This window comes from Nuphar pumila, chromosome 13 (assembly GCF_984573655.1).
Source record: "Nuphar pumila chromosome 13, dmNupPumi1.hap1.1, whole genome shotgun sequence".
Classification (NCBI taxonomy): domain Eukaryota; kingdom Viridiplantae; phylum Streptophyta; class Magnoliopsida; order Nymphaeales; family Nymphaeaceae; genus Nuphar; species Nuphar pumila.
Window position 1 is genome coordinate 94,762,873 of NC_143261.1, and position 24,210 is coordinate 94,787,082.

A 24,210-nucleotide genomic window follows, 5' to 3' on the forward strand; every position below is an offset into this window, starting at 1 on the left:
GTGCATCTTCTCTGAGATGCCTCACCCGAGCATTAACCGGCATGAGCAGGTGTTGACACCTTTGTCCCAGGTTCGACTCTCACCAGGTGTAAGAATGCCTTTCATTGGTGGGCTCGTAAGGGCTTCAGTGTCAGTGACCCCACCCAGACCCTCTTAGGTGGGGAATTCCAGTCATCAATCAAAATCAACAGGGGCGTCCCCTGGAGGGAGTGCAAGGCCTCATACATTGAGCTGCCACTTTCTTTTGCTTTAGGAATCGTCATCAAAGACTCCTAAAATATTGTTATCTGCCTGCAGAACAGGGTTAGATCTCCATGTTATAAGTGTGGAAAAGGTTGCTCATAGTGGAGAAAAGGAATGGAGGAAACTGGACTGACATTGTTATAGACTCATGTCCATCTACGCGAAGATTCTGCTCAAACCTGCTAATGGTATGGCAGACTGAGCCAGCGCGACTAGGTCTTCGTATCCGGTGCAGTTTCTTTGGGTTATAAATTGAAAAAAAAGTTGTTGACGTAGCGCCACTCACAACTTTTATGCTTAGGTTTAATCACAAAGAGAAACCCAACATTAAAGCTTCAATATGATGGTTAGGTAGTGTTGGACCCTAAAGGAAACCATTACAGACATGAACTTGAAAGTTGGTTTAACAAAAAAAAACTTTTGGCTTACTTACAAAAGACCAATTGTAGATTTGAAACGATTGAAAGGAAATAAAATTTTTGTGACTAGTTTAGTTCAGGTACATTTCCATTTCCACTGCGATATCCATGTGCACCAGTTATTTTACAAGCCGTTTTTCACAAAAAAACCTTCTCATGAACTTGGAAAGTAGTTCAAGAAAGGTCTTCCCACACTTGCAAACAAAGAAAAGAAAGTGGTACTCAAAAGATACTTCAATTAAACACCAAGGCAGTAATATTTGTACAACAAATTAAAAGAAAAGGAAATTGTAAGCAGTGTTTGTGGGAAACTCTAAAAGCTTCCCTTTGGTGTCATAAAACATCTCCTACCCAGTTTCTTTCTCTAGTGAAGATCATACTGAAGGCCATCATCAAAATTTTGCCAATAACTTTGAATGTCATAGCTGAATTTCACTCTCTGCTTGTGTGCCTTCATAGCTCGCCTCCACCGTGCCTTGATCCTCCAAACTAGTCGCCTCCAATGTATCACTCTGTGCCATGAACTTTGAGACACCCTAGCTTGGACACTAACAAGGGTAACTGCCCCATGCTTGTCATCAACTTGCCTCACAACAGCCATTGTCTTTCTCACCCGTTGCCTTGCTGTGGAGACCCTTATATCATCTACGAGTAGCACTCACCATGACAGATGCCACGTCATATCATGGATATGCCTTGTCATAAATAAAAGTTCCCACGTTGGCCAACTAGTTCTATCGGCCTAAAAAGGCTTTAACGAGTACTGTTCTTTAATTCCTGTAAGATTACGCAGTACATGATCATGTGCAATGCTAGAAAAAAAATCTCTAAATTAGTCATAGCGCAATGCTTGAAAAGAAGTCTCTACATTGGTCATAGACTCATACTGCAATCCTACTAAAGGCAAAAATGTGTGTTGGAAAGGCACCTTATTCTTTGATCACAGAAGCATAGGTGGTTTTTTCTACTTTATTAAAGTCCCCAGGGATTAGGTTTGGCATGTCATGGCTGACAAGTAAGTTGCTTTTCAACTAGTGGTATTCAATAAAAAAGATTTTGTTTTTTTGAGTTGAAGATATCAAAGCAACAGAGTTGGGAATCTTGCTTTATTACAACTGAAGAGGGTGGGAAAGAATAAAGCAATCCAAATGTGCCCTACTTTTTATCAGTAGAGATGATGGCAATTCATAGCTGCTGCTATGTTCATGTAAATTAAAACATGATTCTATGCATGCATACGTGAATATGCATATTTTATAATACGAAGCAACTAAACCTCAACATACATAACTCCTACATAGTTTAAGATTTGCACACATGATAAAAGTCATATGCATTTTTCACCACATGAATCGTTATATCACCTTAGATATAATTGTATAAGGATTGGTCAAAATTTCATTGACGAACCTACCGTACATCATACACATTTATTTCTCAAGCAAATAAGACATACAAGTTCAAAACAATTTATAACATACGCATGTTTTCTTCTATACAAGAATAAATGAGTCCATCATATGATAAGACAATATATATATAACATTCACAGTATGCATCAAACACGACTTATACATATCCATTGTAGTTTTATGTGCACCATGTATCAAATTTATACAAATACAAAGCAACATAGTATGTCCAAACCAAAGTATGATGACACATATTGCGTACATATTATACATTCATAAGTGCACAAACATTCAAACCCACACATAGGTGTACCTGCATCAAACATACTCCATATTCCGCTAACTACAATCATGACAAGCATGATCTCCGAACTACAATTACAAGAGTCTTAGATATCCATAACTAAGTGAAGTGTGTGAGCATAACTTGTATTTGCAATTCATTTAGATATTCAGTGCAAATTCATGCTTACACAATTAGTGCCTAAACATGCTTTCTATAAGTTTAGTTAAGGTATCTTACCTTAATAATGTGAAGAACAATGAATCAAAACTCAAAAGATAGAGGAGTTTTGAAGTCCGCAAAACCACCACCTAAGCAATACAACAAACCCTTCGTGTGCGATCACAAATGCTAAAAACTCAAAAAAAATGTTAATTATAACAAGATTAGCCAAAAATAGCAAACTACCCTATAAATCATTATCAAAAGCCAAATAACACGCAAATACACTCCAATAATTTATAAACTTTATCAAAAATATATTTAAATATAATATATATAGTGATTTATAATCCAAATAGTTCTATAAATGCAAATTATACCTTGATTGGCTTGAATAAACAAATGAATATGTAATAAATAAAATTCAAAAGCTTGAAACACATTTCTAATTTAGAGATAAAAAAAATGAGTTCTTTATTTATTAATAATCCTTAAAAATTCCGGGTTTTACTGGTAATCTTTCCAATCTCCTATTTTTTATTTATGCTAGGATTGGTCGGCCGATTAACCGACGAGCCACGTCTCCCCACGGTAATGGGCTGCCAAAAAAATACTATTGCCCTACGACGATAGTCACCTGCGTCGGTTGTCGGCTACCAGCATCCAGTGCCACCGACAAAATCGCTGGCGGCCACTGGCTTTCAAAAGCTATTTCGAAGACAAAGAAACAATAGATATTTGATCGGGTCTGTCGAGAAAATGTTGTCGCCCCATGGCAACAATCGCCGGAGTCCAGGCAACTGTTTGTTGAATACAGTCAAGCCATGTCGCCCCACGACAATAGGCTCAAACTGTTGTAGTTGCCCAACAACGAAAGATACAGAAAAAAGCCAGCAGGCCCGCGCAACGGAATACACGGTTTGTGGGCCCATAACCCAATGTTGGAGCCTACGCAAAAGATGAGACGGAATATACCTGAAGCGGCCATGTTCATCTGATAATGGCCGATGAGTGAACCCGAGCTATCATCTCTGAGATGTTAGAGTCTTCAGTAGGTCGCAACCCTTGATGAGCGTAGACCCTCCAACAACGCTGAGCAGGATCCGAGTCCCAGAATAATCAACTATGTTGATTAGCTTCTGCCTTCTGGTATAGGGGTCTCACATCAATACCCCTTTTATAGAATTAACCTTATTAAGAAACAGTTAAGATAACCATTCCCTCCAAATGGTAAGGTTTATCGAACATCTTTAGGAGAGTCCTTATAAGTGGGTGACTCCAACAGTCTTACCATAACGAATAAGTCGTTGGTTACCTTTGGAAGTGGCCTGAGCTCAAATGTCACCTTTTCCCTCTCTTTGAAAGAGGTTTTTTGCATAAATTTCAAAAACTTTGATTTTTTTTTTAAATAAAGGCGTTCAGCTTGAGCTAGACTCGAGCCAATCTCGAGCAAAGGTTGTTCAAGCTAGGCTCGAGCTTTGAACAACCAGATTTTCTTCTAGAGCCGAGCCAGCCCAATCTTGGCTCGAACCTGTCTCGTGTGCATCCCAGCAAGGTTATATTTATTACAAAAATCAAACAAAATCAGCCAATAGTCATCACCAGGGACTTCCAAAGTTTACATGCCACGTAACGAGTACTACCAGTCCTAACGGATACTTGGGTACTTCGGGTATGGATCAATTGAGTACTTTACCACACAGGGTTCCAATTCAATTCACCCTACGAATTTCTTTGAATAGTAAGCAAACGCTCTCTATTGGGCTGCCAAAAAATTGGAGAATTTTAAAAAAAGCCGGTTGACTTTTTAACTAATCACAAAGAACGGCCTAACAATTGGATTCCATAAACTTAACTGCCTGCTTTTGTATGCTATGTTTTCTGGTGCCAATTGGTCGGGTATGACCTAATCCCAATCCGTACTGGGTCTGAGTTTAGTAACAAATGAAGGGGTCTCATTAATTATTCAGGTCGGACACATGAAGTCCAGTAATTAAATGGCACGGGTCTAGTTTATGAAATTTTATACCAGACCTTGGTCCGACCCGAGTTCCGATTAAGATCTGCAATTTTTTTCATGTAAAAAACTTTAAAATTATTATTTTACCGGGTATTGACCTAGTCCAGTTTATGTAAAGTATGCTTTTTCTTATGTAAGATCTCATCAGATCCAATACCAGTACCTCTTAGTTGGACCAGAGTCCAGATCCACCCATTTTGGCAGGGGTCTGACCCATTGACACCCCTATTCTAAGACACGCTTGGTTAGGGGTGTCAACTGGTCGGGTTTGGTTCGGAAACGAGTGAAACCAGACTCAAACCAGATTTGAGATTATGGTACTGGGTCCGAACATGGGACTTATCAGACCCACCATTAGAGAAACCATACCTGGATCCTATAAAAACTACATGAACCAGACCCGGACCATACCCTGTAAAATAATATTTTTTATCATTTTTACATTGAAAATTTGTTGATCTTAATCATAACTTGGGTCAGGCCCGAGTCTGGTGTAAAATTTCACAAACCATACCTGGCTCCATGTATTAATCGGACCCTTCGGGTCCGACCTGAATTCTAATTGGGTGTTCTTATTTATCACCAAACCCTGACCCTATAGGGATTGGTATGGATCGGGTCTGCATCAAACCCAACCCATTGACACCCCTTAAAACCAGTTTGTTGATCTTTGTTTAATCAAACAAAGATCAAGAAAATGCTTTGTTTTTTTCTTCTTACAAATGGCCATAAGATGATACAAGGTGGTTGTGAAAAATGGAGAAAATTGTTAGCACTTCTGCCTGGTATTTGTAATTAAGGTCGGATAGCGGATCGAATCTGAGCCTGTTCAGAGGATCCACTTTTAAGAAAAGATTTTCTGATTACGGATCAGATCCAAATTCAGCTTGGGGTTTTAAATCTGGGATCAAAATCGAGATTGAACTGAATCCATATCAAGTTGATCATATGTAAATATGTATCAGATTAAATCTAAAATCTGATGCTACCCTTTTCCATTTGAATCCGTTTAGCCAAGATCCGATTAGGTCACACTCGGTAAGCCCCCACATTCAGGCCAACTCAACTTAGTTCGTCTCACATAAAGCTTGTTTAGACTCATCAAATGAGCTTGACAGCTGAGCTACAAGCAGCTTGTGTAGTGTAAGCGAGCCAAGCACGAACAGTGAATGTTCGGCTCAGCTCGGCTCGTCTATGCTCATTTAGACGAGCTTACACAAGAAAGATTCATCTTCGTGGGCAGATATGAAATGGGTTTGGGTACAAGATGGATTCAATTCAGATACAAATTGAATAGAACCGTTTTAAGTTGGGTACGAAAAAGGTTCGGATACAAACAGGTTGGGATGTAACTTTTCTTACCCAAAAATGCACCTTTCAGATGTGAGTATAGTTTTCTAACCAGACTTGAATCTATCAAGATCTGGACGGATCAGGTCTAATCAGTTATAGATATTAGTTTGGGTTGGGTATAGCTGCCCCAGTTACACTAGGGATGCCAACGGGTCGGGTTTGGTTCGGACCCAAGTGGAACTAGACCCATATCTGATTTGAGATGCTGGAAACAGGTCTGGATGTGGGTTAAATCGGACCCACCATAAGAGAAACCATACCCGGATCTTATAAGGATTACATGAACCAGACCCAAACAGTACCCGATAAATTTATATTTTTTTATCCTTTTTACATTGAAAATTTGCGGATCTTAATTGGAACTCGGGTGGGGCCTGGGTCTGGTATGAAATTACGCAAATTATACCCAGCTTTATATATTAATCTCATCCTTCAGTTCGACCTAGGGATGGCAGTGGACCGGGGTAAAACGGGGCCCCACCCCGCCTTGCCCCATTTGGACTGGGGATGGAGGACATGAGACGATGATGGAGATTAAAATCAAAACCAGTGCGGGGATGGACTTACCTGCCCTGCCCTGTCCCCAATCCTTCTTTAGGGATGGCAATGGACCGAGGGGAAATAGGGCCCCACCTCACCCCACCCCACCTCGCCCCATTTGGACCGAAGACGGAGGACATGAAACGGGGATGGAGGTTAAAATGAAAACCCGTGCGGGGATGGAGGGTAGGATTTTGAGACGAGGTGGGGGTAGAGACCTTGTCCCCCGCCCCGCCCCGGTCCACTGCCATCCCTAGTTCAACCCAGATCCTATTTGAACCTTCTTATTTATCATCAAACCCTGACCCTACAAAGTTTGGTACAGGTCGGATCCGAGTCAAACTCGACCAATTGACACTCCTAAGTTGCACCCCCTACTAATGATGCCTCGACCCAACAAGCATTAGTCAATGCATGTTAGTATGGGCATGGACGTGCACTACCGTGACCTCACAAGCTCTGATATATATCACCCACATGTAAGTCATGGCCTGATGAGGGCCTCATCCTCATCTATTTGTCTATGGAAAAAGTAACAGAAAATAAAAAAAAGATCAACAGTTTGGTGATGTCTACTTGAAGTTGATCACAAACATGGGGATGCTGGTAGTTAGGTTCTTAATGATGGGACTTTTAATTTGTAATTTTTGGCTGTTCCCGATCTGATTTCGATTCGAATCCTTATGTATTTAGCTGTTCCGGATCCAAACCATTTGCAACCGTGTAAAATTCCGAGGTTGGCCCCTGATCAACAAGTTTGGTAATTCCTGTAGGTAAAATCAATGAGTTGGTGAGATGAGGAAGATGGGTAAGTTACCAAGGTGAAAAGGGTAAGAAGTTTTCCTAAGTCACCAAGCTACCAAGATAAGGTTGGAAAATGATAAAGCCAATAAAGGACCAAGTTGGAAAAGAAAGTCGTTTTTGGATTTGTATATATATGTAAACAGCTTATCTTTCATTTTTGGTTAATCCTTATCCCATATATGGGATCACTCCATAAGTGTAAATATATACTGGTAACTTTTTCAAATGCACCAACACATTCCATTTTCACTCTTCACGTGAGAGGCTTGCCTCTCACATGGTATCAAAGCATGTGTCAAGCTCTCACGTGAATTGAGTCCTCTATCATCTCTATTGACCTTTTCATCGCATCTACCATGAGCCAAAACTACAATAATAATGTCGAGCAACCTAAAGCTCAAGGGAATGGTGAGCTCAATGACAACCTCTACTAATTTCATTAGCTCGGACAACTCGAGAAAAGTCTTGGTGACGAGTTCGGTCACCGGTGACAAATATTAATCCTAGAGTCGTGTCATGACGGTTGCCTTGTTTGTCAAAAATAAGATGGGTTTTGTTGATGGATCTGTATTGAAGCCTGAATTCATGTTTAACATGCTAGCAACATAGGTTTGATGCAATATGGTATTTTCTTAGATCCTTAACTCCTTATCTCATGATTTGTTCGAGAATGTGATCTACGGTGAAACCGTTGCCGCCATTTGGAATGATTTGAGAGAACGATTCTCTCAAAAAAATGAGCCCCAAATATTTAAAATCTAGAGATCCATAGTCACTTTACACCAAGAAAATATGTTTACTGTTGCATATTACACGAAAATGAAAACCTTATGGGACCCATATCACACTACCAACATGTGAGTGTGGGGCAGCAAGGGTATTGTATAATTATACCATCAAGAACGTCTTATTCGTATCTTGATGGGATTGAATGAGACATATTATCGTTTGTAACCAAATATTGTTCATGGAACCCATGCCTACGGTGAATAAAGCTTATAATTTGTTTCTCTAAGAAAAAAGATAGAAAAACATGCATTTACCACCAAGCTTGAAACACAACATTTCTGCTGCAGTGGACACTAGAAATTGTCCACCTCGATATCAAGCCCGAGATGGACATACGAAAAGAAAAAATCATCAAGAAAGACCCAAGTGTGATCATTGCAACAAACTTGGGCACACTAAGGATTAACGTTATTTCCTCCATAAATTTTCCCAAAGATCATACAATGCTACCCAAATCCAACCATAAGGTGGAAGTCTTTCACGTAACGTGGTACTATCGTCAATTTGGACCAATACAATTAGTTGCTTTCGTTAATCTTCGCAAGTCACTCTCAACCAATGGCTAATATGACAGGTAATCTTCATTCTTTTCCTAAACCTCTTCTTTCTAAACTTTGGATATTGGACACTAGAGCCACTAATCATATGTGTTCTTCTCTTACTTACCACATTCAAGCTGTATAAATTTGTCAAACTTCTCGATTGGTTGTTTTCTTTAATAACTCACACTGGTCAACCTCTATAACCTCAAAATTTCACCTTGATCACATATTGGTTGTTCCTCCATTCAAGTTTAATTTGATCTTCGTCAATAAACTCATAAGCTCATTAAAGTGTAATGTTATTTTTTTTTCTTCTTTGATTGCGAAAGACGATTGGAGTGGGTAGAGTGCATGTTTGTCTTATACTTTCTTGACATGGAACCAAATAACATAGAAGAAAAAAAAGTTGTAGTCGTGTTCACCATCTTAGCTGTCCATTTTAATCTTTGGTATTGGCGTCTAGGCCAGATATTTATACTTGTGCTTATCAAACATGTTTACCTTTTCCTCGTAACAAAAAGACTACCTCATGGCCTTTTGATTGATTTGATTCATATAGATATTTGGGGTGGATATTCCACACCTTCTATATGTGAAGGCCATTTTTTCTTAATTGTTGTGAATGATTTTACATGACTCACATGGGTTAATTTGATGAGATTCAAGTCTCAAATGAAAGGATTTTTACAAAACTTTATCATCATGGTTAAAAATTATTTTCAAAGAGTTGTTAAAAATGTTAGATCGGACAAGATGACCATTTTTTTTCTCACGAGGTTCAAAGTTATTTGTGTGAATGGGATTCTCCACCAACATAGTTGTATAGATACACCACAATAAAATGGTGTAGAGAGAAAACATAAGAATTTGATGAAAATCGCATAAGCCTTGCTATTTCAAGCAAATTTACCTATCAAGATTTGGAGAGAATGCATTCTCACTGCTGCCTATTTAATAAATAGGCTTCTTTCTAAAATAATAAATAATAAGTCATGAAGTGCTTTACAATTCCAAGCCTAGATATAAGCATTTAAGAGTTTTTTGATGCTTATTTTATGGTCATAATATTTATTACAAGCACAAATTTGATTCACATTCTCTCAAATGCATTTTTGTTGGATAAAAAGATATAAAGTTTTTTTTATCTTGAAACCAACTCTATTTTTGTTAATCATGATGTGACTTTCTATAAAGAAATATTCCCTTTCCAATCATGCTTGAATCAATCTTCACAAAATCTTATTCTACCAAATCCAATGGTAGAAAACCATGAGGTTGGAATCCAAGACTGACCCAATGAATCAGGTTCAAATCCAAGTGACTCACCTTCAACTAACCAAACCAGGTTACCTAAGAAAAATCAGCCACAGAATGAACTCATTCCGAATAATGAACCAAATTTATCTAGCTCTCAAGGTCAAAACCAAATTAGAAGATCTACCCAAAATAGGACCAAACCTGCATATCTTGAAGATTACCAATGCTCTTATGTTGCACTCTATGCTCATGTCATGTCATCCAAGACAAATGATACTAGTCATGTCTTCTGTCACTACCTTTCGTTCTATAAGTTTTTAAAAGATCATTTTTCCTTGTTTCTCTCTCATCCAAAGTTGAGACACGAGATTTTCAAGCGGGCATGGGGGATGACAAGTGAAGAGAAACTATAATAACTTAAATTATAGCCTTAAAAAAGAACATATGGACCCTTACCAATTTGCCTAAAGAAAAAAAGCCGGTTGGTTTGAAATGAGTATACAAAATTAAATATCAATATGATGGATCCATTGAAAGATATAAGGCATGTCTTGTTGCAAAAGGTTACACCCAACAAGAAGGATTTAGACTTTCATAACACTTTTGCCCCAATTGTGAAACTTGTTACCATGTGATGTTTGCTTGCACTTGTCATTTTTTATCGACTCCCACACCAACTTGATATCCTGAATGAGAAAATTTATATGAAAGTTTCTCCAGGACATTCGACTAAGGGGGGACAATATTTTGTCACCTAAACAAATATCTTTATGGGCTCAAACAAGCTTCTAGACAATGGTTTGCAAAATTCTCCCAGGCTCTTAAACAAGTGGGTTTCAAATAGTCGCTTGCAGATTATTTTTTATTATCTTTGATAAATAGAGACAATTAAACTTTTGTTCTTGTTTATGTAGATAACATCATTGTTACTGAAAATGACAAAGTCGAAAAGCTGAAAAAAAAATCCTTCATAAACAGTTTTGTATCAAGGACATGAGAAAACTCAAGTATTTTCTTAGGATCGAAGTGACTATATCAAAGAAAGACATTTTCTTAAATCAAAGGAAATGCATCTTAGAAATTTTGAAAGATGTTGGTTACATGGGATCACGTCTAAGTGAATGTTCTATGGAAGAGAGGTTGAAATTAGATCATAGTGGAAAAGTTCTAAAAGATCTAACTCCTTATAGAATACTAGTGGGATGACTAATAATCTCAATCTAACTCAGCTTGACATCACTTATTCAGTGAATGTTTTGAGTCAATTCAAGCATGAACCTCAAAAACCTCATTGGGAATCAACCATGAGACTCCTTTGTTATCTCAAGAGCACTCTCGGGCAAGGCATCTTACTGAGCTCATGAAGAAATCTTCAGCTTTCATGTTACTCGGATTCAGATTGGGCTAGTTGTTCTTTCACCAAAAGATCCATTATCAGATTTTGTACACTTCTTGAACAAAGTCCAATTTTCTGAAAGAACAAAATAGCAAGCTATCAAGCAGAATATCTATCAATGGCATTTGTGGCTAGTGAGATAGCATGGTTGAAATATTTGCTCAATGACCTTGGTTTTCTTCACCCACAGATTAGCTCCCTTATATTGTGATAATCAATATGCCCTACACATCATAGCCAACCCAGTTTTTCATGAGTGAACTATATATCAAGCTCCATTGTCATTTCATTCGTAAAAAAATTCAAAATGACATTTTATGTATCAAGTTTCATTTCAAGCAAACATCAAAGAGCAAATTTTTTGACCAAAGCTGCTGAGAAGGATCAATTCAAATATTTGATCAGCAAGTTAGGCATGCTAAATCCCCCATGCACCAACTTGAGGGTGAATGTTAAGGACAAAGATTAGATTGGTTGCTGACAGAATTGAATAAAGAAGTTAATTTGGAAATTCTTGTAAATCGCTTAGGTAAACCATTGAGTTGGTGAGAATAAAGAAGATGGATAAGTTGCCAAGGTGAAAATCGTAAGAAGTTTTAGTAAGTTATCAAGCTAGGAGATAAGGTTGGAAAGATGATAAAACCAATCAAGAACCGAGTTGGAAAGAAGTTCAAACCAGCAAGTCGTTTTTGGATGGGTATGTAACATCTTTTTGTAAACAACTTATCTTTCTTTTTTGGTTATTCCTTATCCCACAACATATGGGATCACTCCATACGTGTGTATATATATATATATATATATATATATATATATATATATATATATATATATATATATATATATATATATATATATATATATATATATAGTTAGGAAATTTTCCAAATGCAATAACACATTCCATTTTCACTCCAATTGTCTTTCACAATTGAGGTTAACATTGAATGAGTGACACTGTAATTGGTTCACCAACAATAGATAATTGCAGATTTGCTTGATGCAAATATGTTTCTTGATTGCTTTCTAGATTTTTGCTTACTGTGTCAACAGTTGAAACCCTACTTCAGATTTTTTCCTCCTTTAGAAGCAACATGACATGATTTCAGATGGGGTATCCCCCAACTATTAGTATTCATATGTCAATTTGAACTACCATTTTGAAAATGTACATGAACTTTGTCTTTAGGTCTTTAAAACCATTGCTCTCTTTTGAAGCAATGAAAACATATCAACATCAATTCGAAGTTTTGGAAGCGTCCAATTGCTTAGATGACAGTAATGTTGGCAAATACAGACAAGTACTCAAAACCTTCAAGATGATGAATTGATATGATTCCACTTTTTACGCTTCGTAAGAAGCACGCTTCTTTCACACGCCAACATTAATGCTCAATCAGAGAGGGAAAAGTGGATGCAACGTTGATTCGAAATACTCTACATTTCACACTTCAAGATAAGGTCTAAAAAATGGGATTTTGGTGGGGAGGTGTAAAACAAGGTTGGTAAATATTTATCAGGAACAATCATAAAAGCCATGTCAACAGCCAATTTTTACTTTTTAGGGCAACGGAGGAGCTCATTAGTGTAAAACCCCTGGTCCCTGTACCAAGCAGTACTTCGTCGTTGTGGTAAAGGATGCACGTCCGCAGGTTTAGAATAGCCAATTCCAAACCACAGTGATGAAAACCTCCCCCAATGAAAACGGTCTCAGACCTACCCAATGGAAAATTTTATTAGAGTTTTGTTATTTTTTCAAAATTCTGACCATACAGATGTAATCTATATGCTTGTTTTTATAGAAATCAGTTCTTGGAGCATTTGATTCCCATGCATAGATAAGTTTTTATAATGTTTTAAAAATCAACGGCTTACAATTTTCATAAACTTTTGAGGATCCAAATACCATTTTTTCTATCCAAATTTCATGATCCAAGTGTTGATTTCTAATAAATCAATCATGCTGAACACCTGTAAGAATTATGAAAAAAAATACCAAAAATCCAATAAAATTTTTCATTGGGTAGGTTTGAGACAGAATTAGGGAGGTTTTCATTTTCCTATATATATATATATATATATATATATATATATGATACCAATTGACACAAGTTCAAACTTCACCTTTGAAATTTGCCTTGCACTGACACAAGAACGCCACGATTTCGTTCAACCTCTCAGCAACGGAAGACTTTCTTTGACACAAGCCGAATGCAAAGAATCCCAACACTTGTATTATTCATACATATAATACAATCTCACTGGTCTGGCTTGCATGCATTGCAATGCCCAGACATTACATCTTTATAACTTACAAGGGACATGCTTCCAATCATCGCGTCATTTGGGTCACACCCCTTAACGAACACAGGTGTCTTCTCACCCATTGCCACCAACCGTCACTTGGGTCCCACCCCTTGGCGAGTGCAGGCGCCTCATCGCCGCACGCCACCAACCGTTCAAATGCCGCACCTCATTTCGCATGCCACCTCGTAGTCTGCGTTATGCACGCCGTGCTCGCCACGCGCTGCGCATGCCGCGCGCGCCGCGCTTTCCGCATGCGCTGCACGCCATGCATGCCACGCCCAGTTTATTGAGGGTCTAACAAGCATATATATATATGTGAAGAATGAAAATATACCCACTAAAAAGCATGCCAAACCTACCCATCACATATTTTATTGTATTTTTGGTATTTTTTTTGAAATTCTGATGATACATATGTGATTTATATGCTTGCTTTTACAGGAATCAGTTCTTGGAGCATTTGATTCCAATGCATGAATAGGTTTTTATAAGTTTAAAAAATCAAAGACGTATAATTTTCATAAATTTTTGAGACTCCAAATACCATTTTTTTGTCTAAAATTCATGATTCTAGTGTCCATTTCTAGTAAATCAATCGTGACAAAAAAAAATCTATTGGGTAGGTTAGACATGTTTCTTAGTGGGTAGGTTTTCGTTTATATATATATATATATATATAGAGAGAGAGAGAGATCCTTGTTTTATATGGTTTCAAATAGGGTAAAGCTGAAATTCCAACGGTGATGACCACATGAGAATAAGGGATTTTTTGTTTCATGCCCCTAAAAAGGGATACAAGAAGAAACCAAAATCCCCCAAAAGCCCCCGTTTGGGTAGAAAATGCTTCTCCAGGGGAAGGTGTGACATGGGTTTCCATTGAAACCCTTTATTTGGGTCGAAAGCATGTGGGTCTCACTCACTATTTCCCGATTGATGTTTGTTTCAACCCAAGCAGGAAAGAGCACCACTTTCATGTGAAAGATGCCTTTCAAATCTTTCACATGAAAGTGGGGCATGAAACCATTCACTTTCCCTAAATAGGGATGGCAGTGGACCGGGGGAAAACGGGGCCTCGCCCCTCCTCACTCTATTTGGACCGGGGATAGAGGACATGAAATGGGAAATAAATTAGGGATGGAGGTTAAAATCAAAACCCGTGCGGGGATGGAGGCAGGGATAGACTTACTCTTGCCCCCACCACGTCCCGTCGTCCACGATCCCGTTAAGGAAATTATTATTATACCTTGATATATAATCTTAACCCTAAACCACATCCTCTGTTTGGTTGGTTTGCCTCGTTTACCAGCCCTAATAACAAGGCATGGTAATTTACCATTTACAACTCTACCTGAAACCATAACCATGCGTAGACTTGTGGGCAAAACTAGTAACTTCTGCAAATGCACTACACTATTCTAAAATGTAATAGTTTCTAGGTAAAGTTCTGAGAAACATTGTCCTCGAAGCAACGACAAATGAGCTCACACACCCATCCTGTTGCTGATTGCAGCTTGGTGTGTGCTTAGGAAGATGATGGGCGCCATTGGATTTCCCTTTCTTATGTTGTTGTGGCTATCTTTTTTGGTTAATGTGTTTGATGTTTTGAGTATTCTTTTTTCAAGTTTTTGTTGTAAAATGAGGCTATGTGTTTGATAGAAACAGAAAATTACTGTGGACACTCCAGTTTCTTTAACTTCTAAAATCTTGGTTTGAAGGACAATGAAATTTTGGTTGGTGTCTGATTATAACATTCTTTTTGAATAAACATATTTTTTTTTTGATAGGTTAACCCCACCAGTTAATTATACAACCTACCATTGGGATTTGAACTTGCAACGTCACTAACAGCTCCTACCAAACGATCGTTTTTTTTTGTGTGTAAATATCAAAAACGCCACGCGTTGACATGCTCGCTGACTCGGGAATCAGATCGGTGGCTCATCTCATGTCGACTCGGTTTATACTTGACTGACTCAGCGAACGGTGAAAAGTTGGCCACTCGACTCGGCCTCTATGGGTGTTTCTGATAATGAAGAAATACGTAAGGGTTTCGCAGCAATTTAATCACCAGCTTACAGCTGTAAGCATGGACGGCCAAGATTAATGCTGGCGAGGCTTTAAATGCCAGGTCAGCATTAGAACGGGTATAAAACAAAAAGAGAATACCACGATTCGCAACGTACTTCTGCCTCCGCTGGCAATCGCGCCCTGTTTTTTTTTTTTTAGAATAAAAATAATTTGTTTCGTGTACTCCTTTATCCTTCCGCTGCCTGTTGTCCTCTGGGCTCTCTGGCTTTGTTGTAAAAGGGAGGAGGAGGGATTCGAAAACGAATACTCCGGCGTGCCCGTTCGTTGCACTCCCGGCGAGGTAGTGTCCATCCCGTTCTGACCGTGATCTCGCTGGACCGCCTTCCCACGGCCTAGAGCTGCAGCGAGGCCTACAATTCCCTTCTCCTGTTTCTCGTCGTCTGTTGAGGTCTCCGACTTCTTTGTTCTGGCCTCCCTTCTTCTTCTTCTTCTTCTTCTTCGTCGTCGTCGTCCTCTCGATCGAAATTCTCTTTCTTTGCGATCTTAGGCTCCGGTTAAGCTTCTTGCTGATTTCGGCATTCTAGTCCCGTCTCTCTCTCTCTCTCTGCATTGTTCTGGTTAGTTCAGCAGATTTACAGATAAAAAAACAAAGGAAAGAAGAAAAGAAAAATATTAGTAGCAGAAACACTTTCAAATAAATTGACATTGATCTGAGAAGTGAAAGTTCTCTGTCTCGTTTTTCTCGTTTGAGATTTTCGATTTCTTCAACACATTGTTTCTACGATTCAGGAGTCCGCTTCTGTTTCTCTCTGTTTAGAAGATCGAACAGAGTTATATTCACAGTGAGAAGCATAAAAGAAAATAAAAACTAGATTTTTAGACCTCAACGTCCTTAAAATCCGAACATTTCTTTCTTTCTTTCTTTTTCCTGCTTTCTTTCTTTTCGAATATTAATTTCTTCTCACGATCTGATTCGTTTTCGTGTTTTCAGGGTTTGGCGATCGGAATCGGAAAGGAGCGTGGTTGCAAATGCTGTCCCGATCGTCCATCTCTCTTCGGAGGGGAACGGCGTCGGGGTCGTCCCCCTTCCCGCCGGGGTCCCCCCTGGACAGGATCGCACGGTTGGCGTCGGAGAACGCGGTAATCATCTTCGGGTTCAGCGGCTGCTGCATGTGCCACGTGGCGAGGCAGCTCCTGTGCGGGATGGGCGTCAACCCGAGGGTGTACGAGCTGAACGAGGAGGCGGACGGAGGCAGCCAGACGGAGGACGCGCTCATCCGCATCGCCGGCCGGGATCCCGCCGTCCCCGCCGTCTTCATCGGCGGCAAGTTCGTCGGCGGGCTCGAGCGCCTCATGTCCATCCACATCAAGGGCAGCCTCGCCCCCATGCTCAAGGACGCCGGCGCCCTCTGGCTCTGAGTCCGGCTCGGCTTCAACGGCTCCCCAGCCCCTCGGCCCACGCTCGTGCAACTTGCGGCTTCCCCTTCCTTTTCTCGAGTTTCATTTATTCACTTGATGGGTTTGCCTTGTAAAGCCTGTAATTTATGGTCATATTAATCTGTGAGTTCCTCTTTCAATTTCTTGTATTATGTCTTAGTCACGGTGTTTGTAGTTCGTTGGTTGCGGACATGAATGGTTCGGGTTGAGATTTGGGTCTTTATTGGATCCTAGGTAATTAATTGGATATGGATATTGCGGCATGGGTTTTAAACGAGTAGAGATTGATGTTTTTTTGGATCAAACCTGGTTGGTTTCTCGATGACATGGTGATGGCAAAACAGTAATAAATAAATGTGAAAAATCTACTTAGTGAGATTTTTTCAACGATCGAAAATTCTTTCGATTATTTTTTCCTTTTTTTTCTCTTTTACTTTAGCGGGTTACGTGCTATTTTTCAAAATGGATGTTGCCTTGAGAACATCACGATTTTTTTATTTATATCGATATCTGAAAATATCACACTAAATCAAGATATTTTAAAGATATAGAATATTATGCTTGTCAAATACGAACAAAGATTAGCTTGTGGTCCATGTGTATGTCAATGTCTCTCTCTCTCTATATATATATATATATATATATATATATGAGTTAATCTAACATTAAATTAATTGTATTTAACATTAGATGAATTCAATCTTACTAAAATGATTAAAAACACTCTTAAAAGAATGATATTTTTTAAAATAAAAGTTACTTTTTTATGTTAAAAAGGTAACTTTTATAACTTCATAAACTAATTTTTTCGAAAAAAAATGTTTGACTTTTCAATTCCCTTCAAATTCAAATAATATATACTACTAAAAAAAAACATATATTATCATTTTCTTCTAAGGTAATTTAATCATTTTAATAAAATTGAAACCATCTAATGTTAAACACAGCTACTTTAACGATAGATTCACCCATATATATGTTGTGAAATGGAAACCTACATGCAACATGATAAACTACATCCATTAATGATTTGCAGTAAAATTTAAAGAGAAGACAGTAGGATGGCTGGGAAAGGACCTTACAAATAGTAGTTTGGGTGACATGAAAGATGACAAACAAACAGATGTTTTGAATAGAAAGAAAATCAGCAAAGCAGATTTATGATTGTAAGGAAACAAATGCTTAGTAAATCATAAGTGGTGGCAGCCTCACGATGGAGGCGTCCTGGTTCCCATCAGGATCAGGGTGGGTCCAAGTATGTACGTGAAATTTTTTAGACTATATGGCATTTTGGGTATACAATCTGAAGCCACACAAGCTTTCATATAATGGCATGACAGGTTGTTTCTGGATCAATAAGTGCATGGAGGGGAAGGAATGGTGTGGTTGGGAGCAAATACTTTTGTTGGTGGAGTCAGGGTCTAAAGTGGTTCTAGAATCAAGGAGAGCAAACCTGGTGGTTAGAATCCATAATTTCTTAGAAGGCCATAGTGACAAATATTGCGAGATTTATGAAAATCTCATGATAATATCGCGAGAAATTGCCTGAAAGTTTAAGACGATAATCGTGAGATTTTTCAAAATATCGTGAGATTTATGAAAAAACATAAAATACTGTGATTTAAACTTAAACGTGGTATTTACATTTTAAACAGCTATTTATCATGAAAAAACTGTGGGTTTTTATTTTTAAATAATTTTTATTAATATTTTCTCATAATTTTTTTTATATTTTTTGTTGTTGAGTTTTTGCCGAAAAAATGAGAAATTTATGAACCATTTTCAAATTCTCTCAAGTTTTTGAAAAACAAGATTTTGCCGTTTTTAACGTTTGTTACTATGGAAGGCAGAGATCAAGGCCAAGCTATTCCTCAGAAAGTAAAGTAGTTATTGTATAGTTTTGATAGGTTAAATGCACAAAAACCAAGATAGAATTCAAATCATATTCATAGCAAAACTGGCAAAGGGTATCCAAAAAATAGTAGAAGGATCACCCACACTGGTTCCCTGGCAAGGAAAGTGTATAATTTTACTATATTGAAATTTTTATAGTACGAATGAATCTGGTGTGGGACCCCAGCTTGCATTTCAAATCCAAAGAAAATAGTCATGATGTTCATGGGATACAATGTATGGGTGACGTCCCAATACTATCTCACTTGGGCACTCGAATGATAGCTTCCTATTGAGTTTATTCTTTATGGCTGGCTCACTTTATCGGTCGCTTTGCTCCCTCAATTGTTTGTTAGTAGGGATGGCAGTGGACCGGGGGAAAGCGGGGCCCAGTCCTGACTCACCCTGTTTGGACCGGGGATGAAGGGTATGAAACGGGGATGGAGGACATGAAACAGGGATGAAGGCGGGGGTGGAGGTTAAAATCCATCCCTGTGCGGGGATGGAGGTTCTAATCTTGAGGCGGGGCGGGGGTGGAGACCTTGTCCCCCGCCCCACTGCTATCCCTAATTGTTACTTTCTTTATGGTTTGCTCCTTTTTTTAGGTAAAGAAAGAATTAGACAAAAAAAAAATGAAAGATGCCAACTCTCTTGGTCATGACTAAAACAGCGGTATATTGGAAGAAGGAACCTCACGGAGAACCGATTCACTTAATGGGTTCACTTTATGTTGAAGACCTGACCTCAAGCCTTAGCCTTATGTGCCTCAACCATGATAAAGCAATGACATCCCTCATGCACCAGCAGAAAAAGAGTGGTATATTCATTTTCCAAAAAAGCTACCACATTGGCATTGTCATGCTTAATTAAGTCCATTTGTGCTTGGGATCTATTTTTTTTTTTCGATAGTCAGGCTTTGACTTAGCCCTACTGGGATTCGAACTCGAGACCCTTCAGTTATGACCTTGCAGGCTGTATCCCGAAGATGGTGGACGGTCAGGTGCAGCAGCACACTAAAAGTGTGCAATCACATTTCACCTGATCCTCCCTCCCTTGACATCCACTTCACGAATTAAGGGCCTGCCAAGCTTTTGGATGAAAAGAAAATAGGGAAGAATGACAAAAGAGAAGTAATGGTTGGGGAATTGGGTTTGATAGCTATACAGATGGACTGTCCCACAGGTTCAGCACCAGGAGAACATCCACTTTTATGAAACAACAGGTAGTCAAATTAACAACCAGCCTTGATGTCTTTGTTTTTAATGGACAAAAAAGGGTGCAACATGCAGTATTACTCTTTAACTTGCTTATTATACTCCAAGACTCAAACATGCTCATGTAAATTAAATTCAAGTCATTGGTTAGAGGTGCTGTGATCTCTAGCTCTCACGATTTCCTTCAGATTGTCCAATAATACAGGCTGATCAAGATGTAGGGCCGGTTACACAACTGTCATGCCAATGGTCGTCAAAGACAGTACAGGTTTGTCTCCATTCCTAGCACATAGATGCTTAAACAGTTTCTGGTGCCGTTTAGGGATGGCAGTGGACCAGGGGAAAGCGGGCCCCGCCCCGCCTCACCCCCATTTAGACCGGGGATGAAGGGTATGAAACGGGGATGGAGGCGGGGACCAAGGTTAAAATCCATCCCCGTCCGGGGGTGGAGGCGGGGATGGACGTGCACTCCCCCCCCCCCGATCCCCGTCTCATCCCCGCCCCGACCACTTTTTCCCGCAATATCCCTGCCCTGCCTCATCCTCGTTTGAACCGGGGATGGAGGATAAAATCCATTCCCCACCGGGGATGGAGGCGGGGGGGGGGGGGGGGGGGGGTGGAGGATAAAATCTTGAGGCGGGGCGGGGGTGGAGACCTTGTCCCCCGCCCCGCTGCCATCCCTAGTGTAGTTCTACTTAACATGTTAATATGGTTTTCAATTTTTTTAGACTACCGGTAGGTAGCTCCCCGACCCTAAGTATGACAAGCGGAGCCAGCACGACTAGGTCTTGGTACCAGGCACGGTTTCTTTGGGTTATAAATAAAAAAATGTTGCAAGTATAAAAAAAATCGATATGATGTCCAAAAGTTTTTTCTTTTATGACGAGGAACCCTCACCAAGAACTGGGTCACTTAATGGGCCTGCCCCCTTGTGTGGTCTCAAAGTTAATAACCTAATATTTTTATATAAAATTATATAATAATTAGATTTGCTATTTGTTGCTTAATTTCAGTATACACAATGCTCAAATAAATACTTTATACCTTAAACTATCTCAAATGAATTTATAAGTGAAGTAATTTATCCATTCATGCTAATAAAAACAGTAGGAAAAGAGAGATTTTATATTGATTTTTTGGTATATGAGTACTTAAGCATATTCACACTTGTGGAGTTTAAGACTCATTTCGTAATACTTTTTTTTTAAATTAAGCAACAAGTAATCTCTCAATTTTATAATCATACTTTTGAATATTAATAAGTCATTTGCAACTATAAGCATACAACAACAACTACGCCTTCATCCCAAAACAATTGGGGTCGGCGATATGAACCAACAAAGAAAATCATTATGGGTCTTCCACATGAATCCTTCTCCTCCATTCATTTTTATCCAATGCCATGTCCTCGGTGAGGTTCAAAGCATTCATATCCTTTCTTATCACCTTCATCCATGTCTTCCTAGGCCTACCCCGACCTCTTTTAACTAATATATTTTTTCATTTCTCCATCCTTCTAACTGGAGCATCATTAGGCCTTCGTCGAATATGTCCAAACCACCATAAACGATTCTCTCTCATCTTATTTTCAATGGGTGCAATGCCTACCTTCTTACGTATCTCCTCGTTCTGAATCTTATCTTTTATTGTATTTCCACACATCCATCTCAGCATACGCATCTCAGCTACACTCATTTTTTGAATATGATGTCTCTTGGCAGCCCAACATTCCGTACTATATATTAAAGCGGGCCTAATAGTCGTCCTATAAAACTTTCTCTTCAACCGCAATGGCATTCTACGATCGCACAACACTCCAGTTGCACTCTTCCATTTCATCCACCCAACCTTTATCCTATGATTTACATCTTCATCAATTTCTCCATACTTTTGAATGATAGATCCCAAATATTTGAAACAATCATCCACCGGTATTTCTTGCTCACCAAGCTTTACTACACTCCCATCACTACTTCGTTGCTTACTAAACCAACATTCCATGTATTCTGTCTTACTCTTACTCAACTTAAAACCTCTTGCTTCCAATGTCTGTCTCCATAATTCTAACTTAGCATTAACCCCAGCTCTAGACTCATCAATCAAAACAATATCATCAGGGATGGCAGTGAATTCAAATATTAATAAGTCATAATTTGCAACTATAAGCATGAATTCAAATATTAATAAGTCATTTGCAGCTATAAACATATGCATGCTTGTGAAACTCAAGGCTCATGTAGGGATGGCAGTGGACCGATGGAAAATGGGGCCCTGCCTCGCCCCGTTTGGACTGGGGATGAATGTCAAAATCAAAACCTGTGCGAAGATGGACTTACGCTTTCTCCAGCTCCACCCCCGTTCCCGATCCTCGTTGGTAAAATAACTAAAGTACCTTTAGAAATAACAGTGGGCTGGAGAGAAATGGGCTCGGCCCCGCCTCACCCCGTTTGGACTGGGAATGGAAGACATGAAACGGCAATGAAGGTTAAGATCAAAACCTGTGTGAGGATGAAGGCAAGGATGAAGGGCAGAATTTTGAGCCAGAGACCTTGTCCCATGCCTCAGCCCGGGTCCTCTGCCATCCCTACTAGGGTCATGTTTCATTAACTTTTTTTAACTTGGACGTGAACCCTTGTGGGAACACGAGTAAAACCAAGAACAGATCACCTGATCTGTCAAAATCTCATTTTAAAAAAAGTGATTTGACATCTTCACCGTCCATTGATTCATCTCAAAGGACCTCATGGTCTGTGTGCATATTGTAAACGCTGAGGATGCCAAATCACTTTCTTAAAAGTGATTCGGCTGATCACCTGATCTGCTCTAGTTTAAACCTATTTACACGGACGTGCCATTTTGGCCATGTTGCGACGCTGGGACACGTAGATCCAGACACTGACACGTCCGACCCTTATTTTAATATCTTTAATAATTTTAGGCATCTACCGTTTGCAAAATGAACGGCTTAAAAATTAACTCAGACTTATGGTTATTGGGATGTCGTTCATTGCGTGGATGAACGACATGCAGCGTTACAAATATCGAGAGATTTATGAAGATCTCACCAGAAATCACCTATATGTTTTAAACTTTTATTTCTCGTGATATTTTAAAATATTGTCAGTTTTTTCTTAAAAACATAAATATTTCGTTTTAAACCTGATATTTATGTTCTTATCAGTTATTTATCGTTACAAAAAATGTGTTTATTATTTGTATTTTTATCTTTTTAATTTACTTTTTATTGCCGTCATTTTGCCAATAAAACTCAAGTTTTTTTTTTTAATTCAATTTCTCACTAGTTTTTGGCTGCCAATATTTTGTCTTTTTTAACTTTTTGTCATTGTGATGACATGATATTGGGTGGTCAAAGCGGCTCAAATCAAAATAGACCCTAGCAACTATACGTGTCATCGTGTCTTATTTTTTGTGAAGGTCGCTTGTTTGTGTTTGAACCAATGTTATTAGTATCGGACGATACGCATTGTATTTACAAAAAATTTGATACGCTGGCCTGAATCGGTTAGTTTTTAATAATTATAAAAATACCAGAAATACTTTTTTAATATTATTTTAATAGTTTTAACACGTTACAATTGACGCATCGTAAAAAAAACTATTATTTTGGGGCAGATACAGAACGATTCAGTTGAATATAGGTGTCGGGGGGGCCGGGGCCGATACAGCTGAATCAGTGGTCCAACGATTCAGGACCGGTACTGACAACATTGGTTTGAACCCACACTATTGTGCAACCACAAATTTGGTATAGGTCGCGACATGATATGGTATTGGGTGGCAAAATGACCTAAATCAAGTCCAGTCCCAGCAAATACACGTCTCTTCCTGTCCTACTTTTTCAAAAAAGTCGTTTATTTTTGTCCGGAGCACAGATTGCAGTCGTGTCTGTAGAAAGACACGCAGGACAGGATTTCACCAAACCGGATACGAATGAGACCGAGAAACGAGACAAGATCCAACCCGCACCCTGGAACAAAAGGAGTGACCAGAGAAGTCATTCTTCCACTATCTGAGGGGCATTTTAATAATTTAAGGTATAAGCAGAAACCCTAGCAAAAACCTTGAAAAGGGAGGAATTCCCTCCTTTCTT

The 24,210-nt window shown here is 39.0% G+C and overlaps 1 protein-coding gene across 1 annotated transcript; it reads left to right on the forward strand.

Annotated features, from left to right (window-relative positions):
* Positions 1–7,236: 7,236 nt before the first annotated feature.
* Positions 7,237–16,974, forward strand: LOC149819277 (glutaredoxin-C1-like). Its single transcript, XM_089986371.1, has 2 exons — positions 7,237–7,240; positions 16,547–16,974. The coding sequence occupies exons 1-2, from the start codon at positions 7,237–7,239 to the stop codon at positions 16,972–16,974; spliced, it is 432 nt and encodes a 143-aa protein (XP_089842497.1).
* Positions 16,975–24,210: the final 7,236 nt, after the last annotated feature.